This window comes from Salmo salar, chromosome 11, assembly GCF_965601325.2.
Source record: "Salmo salar chromosome 11, fSalSal1, whole genome shotgun sequence".
In the NCBI taxonomy this organism is placed as follows: Eukaryota; Metazoa; Chordata; class Actinopteri; order Salmoniformes; family Salmonidae; genus Salmo; species Salmo salar.
Window position 1 is genome coordinate 120,255,373 of NC_138301.1, and position 10,140 is coordinate 120,265,512.

Genomic DNA, 10,140 nt, shown 5'->3' on the forward strand with positions numbered 1-10,140 from the left:
CATCTTGCTGGAAGGGAGATAGTTCCCATTCTTCTTTGGATGAAGAGACACAGGTCTTTGTTTAGGACTTACTAATGTAATATTTGATCAATGTATGGTTTGATGGTTTGCCATGTATACATTTCATTATCTGGTTTATATTGGCAAAGTATATGAGTATCGTGTATATATACACACACACACACACACACACACACACACACACACACACACACACACACACACACACACACACACACACACACACACACACACACACACACACACACACACACACACACACACACACACACACACACGTTTGTCTATGGGCATGCCCCCAGACAGGGCAGCAGGTGCAGTAAAAGGATCAGACAGAGACTTCATGAATTTAGTATAAATATTTAAAATATTTTATAAGCCATCGTAAAAATCTCGACACTCAAAAGCAAAAAGCTATTCATTACAAAAGAACCTCGAATCAAGTCAAATCGCAATATCGACCCAAAAAATAAAAAAAATACTTACAAAGACATTTCATATTTTCAAAAAGTTCAAAAGTTTTGACATTTTCGTATAAAAAAAAAAAGTATCGGTATTAAAACAGTTTTGCATGCAAGTGTTGACAGATATGAAAGACATTCTATGTCAAAAGGGAGAAGCATTGTGTAAAGTGGAAGCATTTGCTCGTCCAATACAGTCTGGTGAATCAGTGTTGTGACAATATCTAATGTCACAGTCGATATGTAATAGAAGACAGTAGTAGTTTAAAACAAAACAAATCATAGAATCCAGAACACTAGAATCCATCATCGGGAACATTTAGAACCCCCGGAATCATACAGTATGAATGAATTACACAGTAAACAGTCACAGCACTACAACACCATCGTCTCCATTCGTTCAGAAAGCACCTTGGCGATACCGTCGTTTACGGCAGGCAGAACACACATATAGCAATATTGCACAAACTACAGTCAGTATCACTTAAAGACGATATGAAATGTATCACTTTTATGTGCCGTGATAGTGGAAGTTCTACCCTTCTCCTCTTCCTCCTCCTCCCCCTCTTCCTCCTCCCCCCTCCTCCTCCTCCCCCTCCTCCCCCTCTTCCTCCTCCTCCTCCTGTTTCAGTCTGAGGCGGGGCAGGGTTGCAACAACTCATTGTAAGCCTTTGACACTTTTATAGAACTTGTCTGTCTCAACAGGTGGATCTGCTAACAGAGTCCCTAATGGTATCCTACACATTTTACAGTCTATAGGGCTCTGGTTAAAAGCAGTGTGCTACGTAGGGAATAGAATACTATTCGGGACGCACCCTAAGGAATGGACCGTCTAATAGTTAAACTGTCATATAGAATGATGTATATTTCCACTGTAGAAGCCGATTGTACAACAGGGTTGACAGTTGGACTCAGAAACAGTACCTTATAGGGCTATAGGGAAGTTAGAGCGGTATGGAAGGTTACGTGATTGGCTAAGAAACAAACTATCACTAGGATTCTGCAGTGTTGGGTTCCAGTGGAACACTAGTCACTGTGGATACCGTAGGAATTAGAACGCGTTCTATGGTTCTGTAGTTCTATGGTAGAACCCCCTGGTTGAGGTCAGGTTCCATTGGAATGAAACCACAGCAGAAATTCCACAGAACTAATCGACTGATCTGAACCACAGATAAAAGAATGTTTTTGTTTAATGAGCGTGAGGAGGTCAGACTCACAGGCAGCTGTTGGTATTGCTTGACTGTAACTATGCGGGCTTAACGTACACAACCACAGTAATGTCAAGGCTGAAGGGACTTTCTAGAATAACACCATGACATAACAGTCTTACAGGGAAATCAGCCCCTGATGTCGTTGTAGGTTTGGTTTACAATAGATTATGCAGCCACTTCCACTGTTAAAACCTCACCTTCATTTCCCTGAATGTGTGTGTGTGTGTGTGTGCGTGTGTGTGTGTGTGTGTCACTCAGCCCTCTCTCACAACACAATATGTAACAAGGACAGGTAAAACTCCGACACTGTAGAGCTTTACTTCACATGTTCCAGTCGCTGGAGTCACAACTGGTCTTCACAAAGGCCTTTCACCGGCAGAAACAATCGTTGACAGTAAAAAGAGTCATTTTCATTTCATTTCAAACCGCCTTTAGTCTTCAGTGTTTTATTTTATAGTCTTTCACTCCAACAGACAGTGTCTCTGTGTATCTAGAGTCATAGTGTCGTCACGGTGACTGCCTCAGCAGAGGACAGTTCACAGGTCAAAGTTCACAAAAGTTCCAAGGCCGCTCAGGAAGAACCACGCCCACTTCCTGCCCCAAAAGAGGACGCAGGAAGTAGGACCGAGATCCAAAACGACGACATCTCATCCCCTCGTTTCACTGGGCACTAACCTCGGACCACATGGTCTTTGATCGTCGTCGTTGTCCCGTTACCCAAAGTGTTTCAGCAGAGGGTCTTGAGCGCCCCGGAGGCGCAAAGCAGCGTCTGCATGTGGTAAGGGGGCGGAGACACCAGATCCTCCTCCACCGCTTGCTCCGCCCTGAAACTGAACGGCTGGAAGGGAACCTTCTTCTTCAGGATTTGACCGATGCCCATAGAAGGGAATTTACTGCCGCGGTGATAAGGGCTGTCTGGCTCAACGCTGCCCCCAGCGGACGGAGGACTAAAAGCAGATGATGGGTTGAGGGGGGAGAATGCTGATTTGGGCGGGGAGAAGGCTGAGCCTCCTGGGGGGCTGCCGAAGGTGCTGGGGGGACTACAGCTAGTGTCTGATCCACACCAGTCACCCGAGTTAGAGGAGGACTTTTTCGGCTGGGGGTTGACGATGAGGACAGGGGGGCTGGGGATGGTCGCCTTTTTTAAGTAGGAGGAGTCAGGGTGAAAGGCGGAGACGTGTCGCGGAGGTGAGAAGGTCCCATTGGTCAGTTTGTACCAGGGTGTGGCCGAGGCAGGAACAACGACGTCGTCGATTGGCTCGGCTTTGGAGAGGGAGTCGTAGGAGTGCATACCGATTGGAGAGGGAGCCGGAGGGGCGGGGATGTGGTCTGGGCTAGTATTGGCCGCCTGGAGAGTTTCGAGGCGCCTGATTGGCTGTGGCGTGCGGGGGAAGAGGGGGTGGATCTCTAGGTATTCCATGGAGGACGAGGCGACGGTGCCGGACGGGGCGAGAGGAGAAGCACGGTGGAAGTTACCTGTCACCGCTCGCAGAAGACCTGAGAGAGAGAGAGAGAGAGACAGAGAGAGAGACAGAGAGAGAGAGAGAGACAGAGAGAGAGAGAGAGAGAGAGAGAGAGAGAGAGAGAGAGAGAGAGAGAGAGAGAGAGAGAGAGAGAGAGAGACAGAGAGAGAGAGAGAGAGAGAGAGAGAGAGAGAGAGAGAGAGAGAGAGAGCAGAGAGAGAGAGAGAGAGAGAGAGAGAGAGAGAGAGAGAATATGTTAATGTCAGCCACTACATTCTATAACAGTGTTGCCCTCTGGGCCGACATGTATCTACCAGACCTGGGATCAAATACTGGTGTATCTGGTATATATATTCTGTGTATTTGGGTAGACCAAAACATGTACTTTTACTTTAGTATTTTAATGGTTATTTGTAAAAAATAAAAAATAAAAATATTCATTGTATTTAAGAGGATTATCAAATACTTATTTCAAAATACTAATTTCCAAATGGGTGAGTGTGTGTGTTGTGTGTGTGGTAGATGTCTTTAGTGTGTGTGTGTGTGTGTGTGTGGTGTGTGTGTGTGTGTGTGTGTGTGTGTGTGTGTGTGTGTGTGGTGTGTGTGTGTGTGTGTGTGTGGTGTGTGTGTGTGTGTGTGTGTGTGTGTGTGGTGGTGTGTGTGTGTGTGTGGTAGATATCTTTAGGACAAAACACATTCTGGTTTGATCCATAAATACACAGATTGAGTTTGAGGAGCTCCTTGGAGACTGAGCGCAGACGGAGAGGGGGGGAACGAGGGAGGAAGAGAGAGACAGAGGGATGGAGAGAGAGAGGGAGAAGGATGAGAGAGAGAGAGAGAGAGAGAGAGAGAGAGAGGGAGAAGGATGAGAGAGAGAGACAGAGAGAGAGAGAGGGAGAAGGATGAGAGAGAGAGAGAGAGAGAGAGAGAGAGAGAGAGGGAGAAGGATGAGAGAGAGAGAGAGAGAGAGAGAGAGAGAGAGAGAGGAGATGAGGAGAGAGAGAGAGAGAGAGAGAGAAAGGGAGAAGGATGAGAGAGAGAGAGAGAGAGGAGAGAGAGAGAGAGAGAGGGAGAAGGATGAGAGAGAGAGAGAGAGAGGGATGAGAGAGAGAGAGAGAGAGGGGGAGAAGGATGAGAGAGAGAGGGAGAAGGATGAGAGCGAGAGAGAGAGAGAGAGAGGGAGAAGGATGAGAGAGAGAGGGAGAGGGAGAAGGATGAGAGAGAGAGAGAGAGAGAGAGAGAGAGAGAGAGAGAGAGAGAGAGAGGGAAAAGGATGAGAGAGAGAGAGAGAGAGAGAGAGAGAGAGAGAGAGAGCGAGAGAGAGAGAGAGATTCGCAGCGAGCAGGAGAAGGGGGGGGGTGGAACAATATATTTCTCAGGAGGGAGAAAGGAAGAGATACACAGCATGGCCTTCATTTTAGTCTATGCGGCTATTTCAGCCACACCCGTTGCTGACAGGTGTATAAAATCGAGCACACAGCCATGCAATCTCCATAGACAAACGTTGGCAGTAGAACGGCCGGTACTGAAGAGCTCAGTGACAACGTGGCACCTTCATAGGATGCCACCTTTCCCACAAGTCAGTTCTTCAAAATTTTGTCAAAGCCTAAGATCATCACTCTCTGGAGTGATGAATCTGACAGTCGAATCTGGGTTGGGCGAATGCCAGGAGAACGCTACCTGCCCGAATGCATAGTGCCAACTGTAAAGTTTGGTGGAGGAGGAATAATGGTCTGGGGCTGTTTTTCATGGTTCAGGCCCCTTAGTTCCAGTGAAGGGAAATCTTAACGCTACAACATACAATGACATTCTAGATGATTCTATGCTTCCAACTTTGTGGCAACAGTTTGGGGAAGGCCCTTTCCTGTTTCAGCATGACAATGCCTCCCGTTCACAAAGCGAGGTCCATACAGAAATGGTTTGTCGAGATCGGTGTGGAAGAACTTGACTGGCCTCAACAGAGCCCTGACCTCAACCACATCAAACACCTTTGGGATGAATTGGAACTGCGACTGCGAGCCAGGCCTAATTGCCCAACATCATTGCTCACTAATGCTCTTGTGGCTGAATGGAAGCCAGTCCCTGCAGCAATGTTCCAACATCTAGTGGAAAGCCTTTCCAGAAGAGTGGAGGCTGTTATAGCAGCAAAAGAGGGACCAACTCTATATTAATGCCCATGATTGTGGAATTAGATGTTGGATGAGCAGGTCACCCTCTTCTGCTAATTGGGTCAACAGAGGAGGGTGACCTGGGAGATAAGAGAGGGGGGGAGAGAGAACAGGCCTGTACAGGTTTTAAACGGCATCAACTGATCTGCTCAGATATGTCAGGAAAACATCTTCTCTCTAGTAAAATGAAAATATACTGTCTTTGTCCTTTTGGTACTGGGGGACTGAGTTAAGCAGTTCTTCTCTCTAGTAAAATGAAAATATACTGTCCTTGTCCTTTGGGTACTGGGGGACTGAGTTAAGCAGTTCTTCTCTCTAGTAAAATGAAAATATACTGTCTTTGTCCTTTTGGTACCGGGGGGACTGAGTTAAGCAGTTCTTCTCTCTAGTAAAATGAAAATATACTGTCTTTGTCCTTTGGGTACTGGGGGACTGAGTTAAGCAGTTCTTCTCTCTAGTAAAATGAAAATATACTGTCTTTGTCCTTTGGGGTACTGGGGGACTAAGTTAAGCCAGTTATTCTCTCTAGTAAAATGAAAATATACTGTCTTTGTCCTTTGGGTACTGGGGGACTAAGTTAAGCAGTTCTTCTCTCTCTTATACCATGTAAATAAAAACACTAATGTTCCATGGCCACAAGACCAGGGGCCTTTTGAATGTTACCCTACGAGGTACTGACTACCTGGTGTCCCAGGTCTAAATCAGTCCCTGATTAGAGGGGAATCACCCACCTGATGTCCCAGGTCTAAATCAGTCCCTGATTAGAGGAGAATCACCCACCTGGTGTCCCAGGTCTAAATCAGTCCCTGATTAGAGGAGAATCACCCACCTGGTGTCCCAGGTCTAAATCAGTCCCATGATTACAGGGGAATCACCCACCTGATGTCCCAGGTCTAAATCAGTCCCTGATTACAGGGGAATCACCCACCTGGTGTCCCAGGTCTAAATCAGTCTGCCCCCCTCTCTCTCTCTCCCCTGCCTGCCTCCTCTCCTCCTCTCTGCACTGTCCCCCTCCCCTCTGCTCTGCTGATTACAGGGGAATCACCCCACCTGGTGTCCCAGGTCTAAATCAGTCCCTGATTAGAGGGGAATCACCCACCTGGTGTCCCAGGTCTAAATCAGTCCCTGATTAGAGGAGAATCACCCACCTGATGTCCCAGGTCTAAATCAGTCCCTGATTAGAGGAGAATCACCCACCTGGTGTCCCAGGTCTAAATCAGTCCCTGATTACAGGGGAATCACCCACCTGATGTCCCAGGTCTAAATCAGTCCCTGATTACAGGGGAATCACCCACCTGATGTCCCAGGTCTAAATCAGTCCCTGATTAGAGGAGAATCACCCACCTGGTGTCCCAGGTCTAAATCAGTCCCTGATTACAGGGGAATCACCCACCTGATGTCCCAGGTCTAAATCAGTCCCTGATTACAGGGGAATCACCCACCTGGTGTCCCAGGTCTAAATCAGTCCCTGATTACAGGGGAATCACCCACCTGGTGTCCCAGGTCTAAATCAGTCCCTGATTAGAGGAGAATCACCCACCTGATGTCCCAGGTCTAAATCAGTCCCTGATTAGAGGAGAATCACCCCACCTGGTGTCCCAGGTCTAAATCAGTCCCTGATTAGAGGAGAATCACCCACCTGGTGTCCCAGGTCTAAATCAGTCCCTGATTAGAGGAGAATCACCCACCTGGTGTCCCAGGTCTAAATCAGTCCCTGATTAGAGGGGAATCACCCACCTGGTGTCCCAGGTCTAAATCAGTCCCTGATTAGAGGAGAATCACCCACCTGGTGTCCCAGGTCTAAATCAGTCCCTGATTAGAGGAGAATCACCCACCTGGTGTCCCAGGTCTAAATCAGTCCCTGATTACAGGGGAATCACCCACCCTGATGTCCCAGGTCTAAATCAGTCCCTGATTACAGGGGAATCACCCACCTGGTGTCCCAGGTCTAAATCAGTCCCTGATTAGAGGAGAATCACCCACCTGATGTCCCAGGTCTAAATCAGTCCCTGATTACAGGGGAATCACCCACCTGATGTCCCAGGTCTAAATCAGTCCCTGATTAGAGGAGAATCACCCCACCTGATGTCCCAGGTCTAAATCAGTCCCTGATTACAGGGGAATCACCCACCTGATGTCCCAGGTCTAAATCAGTCCCTGATTAGACGAGAATCACCCACCTGATGTCCCAGGTCTAAATCAGTCCCTGATTAGAGGAGAATCACCCACCTGGTGTCCCAGGTCTAAATCAGTCCCTGATTACAGGGGAATCACCCACCTGGTGTCCCAGGTCTAAATCAGTCCCTGATTACAGGGGAATCACCCACCTGATGTCCCAGGTCTAAATCAGTCCCTGATTACAGGGGACTCACCCACCTGATGTCCCAGGTCTAAATCAGTCCCTGATTAGAGGAGAATCACCCACCTGGTGTCCAGGTCTAAATCAGTCCCTGATTAGAGGAGAATCACCCACCTGGTGTCCCAGGTCTAAATCAGTCCCTGATTACAGGGGAATCACCCACCTGATGTCCCAGGTCTAAATCAGTCCCTGATTACAGGGGACTCACCCAACCTGATGTCCCAGGTCTAAATCAGTCCCTGATTACAGGGGAATCACCCACCTGGTGTCCCAGGTCTAAATCAGTACTTTAAGTACCCAATGACTACTGCTTCATGATGTCATGTGATACATTATGTATAATATATACACTACCGGTCAACAGTTTTAAAACACCTACTCATTCAAGGGTTTTTCTTTTCTTTTTTACTATTTTCTACATTGTAGAATACTAATAAGTGTAGACATCAAAACTATGAAATAACACATATGGAATAATGTAGTAACCCCCAAAAAAGTGTTTAAACAAAATATTTATATTTTAATATTAATTTAATATTATATTTTATATTTGAGATTCTTCAAAGTTGCCACCCTTTGTCTTGATGACAGCTTTGCACACATAATATCTGGAGAAGATCACACCGGTATGATGTTATACTGTACATATGAACACATACACTCGCCAACGGCCCATTTCAAGGTATGCCCAGTACTATGCTGTGTGTGTGTGTGTGTGTGTGTGTGTGTGTGTGTGTGTGTGTGTGTGTGTGTGTGTGTGTGTGTGTGTGGGTCTCACCTGTTTTATGGGGATGAAGGGATGGGAGGGATGGAGGGGTAGAGGAGTGGAGGTATGGAAGGATGACATCTAGTGTTAGGTGGGTATCCAGATTTCCATATCTTCATACCGTACCCGTGTCATCTCGGGTTTTACGGTGTTACCGACAGAGCACACAAGGGCCGTTATTCCTTTTCAAAGGAAGATAACCCCCCAAAAAAACGTCACTTACCAGAAGGCTAACAAAATGCTAACCAATAATTTTTTTATTTTAACTAGGCAAGTCAGTTATGAACAAATTCTTATTTACAGTGACTGCCTACCCTCTGCCAAACCCAAACCCGGACGACGCAGGGACAATTGTGTGCCGCCCTATGGGGACTCCCAATCACGGCCGGTTTGTGATACAGCCTGGAATCAAACCAGGGTCTGTAGTGACGCTTCTAGCACTGAGATGCAGTGCCTTAGGACCGCTGTGCCACTTGGGAGCCCGAGCGATACTAAGGAATTCTCATAGAGAATGCCAGCTAAATGCTAACGAGCGCATTGCAAATATTTTGTACAGTTTCTGACCTAAACTGTACAAGTAAAAACGCTACACAGTTTTCTGAACAAAACTAATATTAGCCAGTAAGATTCCTGATCCAGGAAGAGATTCTCTGCTGTTACCAAGCCAACGCTTGATTTTGGAAGAAGCTAGCCACTTAGCTAGATAGCTAACTAGCGACTAAATTAGCAAACCAAACACACAACTACAGGGTACTTAGCACATTTTAGATAGTTAACGTAATAGTTATAAGATATATCTAGCAGGCAAATATTTAATTGTTAATTAAATCCCCTGGCGCATCCTGTACAACAGTAAATGACTCACGAGGCTCCGGTCTCTCGTCGTTGTGTGCTTGTAAACAAACACCAAACACATCTTTATCTACTAACGTATTTCACAAGCTGACTACAGGGATTTACTTAAAAAGTAGCTACAAATATTCAAATGTATAAAAATGTAAAATTCTAAGAAATAGTTTCAACGTTGATGATGGTATTGAAAAACAATCCCGTGGTTTTCCCCAAATATCCCAGTATATACGGTATACCGCCCAAGCATAGTGACATCTACCATTACCATAGGACAAATATCCCAGTATATACGTATACCGCCCAAGCATAGTGACATCTACCATTACCATAGGACAAATATCCCAGTATATACGGTATACCGCCCAAGCATAGTGACATCTACCATTACCATAGGACAAATATCCCAGTATATACGGTATACCGCCCAAGCATAGTGACATCTACCATTACCATAGGACAAATATCCCAGTATATACGGTATACCGCCCAAGCATAGTGACATCTACCATTACCATAGGACAAATATCCCAGTATATACGGTATACCGCCCAAGCATAGTGACATCTACCATTACCATAGGACAAATATCCCAGTATATACGCTATACCGCCCAAGCATAGTGACATCTACCATTGTTGTTGAGATTAATCAGCTCTCCAGATAAAGTGTGAAAGGATTTGTGTCGAGAGGACAGACAGGGAATAGAGTGGTGTGAGTTTGTGTGTGTGTGTGTGTGTGTGTGTCTGTGTTCTCACCATTCCTGTGCTTCTTCTCCTTGCTAGGGCCCTTGCTGACGGCCAGGTAGACTGGAGTCTGTTTAGGAGGGATGGTGACCTTCT

The 10,140-nt window shown here is 46.3% G+C and overlaps 1 protein-coding gene across 1 annotated transcript in view; it reads right to left on the bottom strand.

Annotated features, from left to right (window-relative positions):
- Positions 1-384: 384 nt before the first annotated feature.
- The window catches only part of LOC106606614 (hormonally up-regulated neu tumor-associated kinase homolog A), a 37,137-nt gene continuing 27,381 nt past the window's right edge, over positions 385-10,140 (bottom strand). Inside the window, 2 exon segments of the mRNA XM_082958329.1 lie at positions 385-3,190; positions 10,057-10,140. The exon segment at positions 10,057-10,140 is cut by the window's right edge and continues 76 nt beyond it. Coding sequence (XP_082814455.1) covers positions 2,421-3,190; positions 10,057-10,140 — 854 coding nt within the window. The 3' untranslated portion in view covers positions 385-2,420.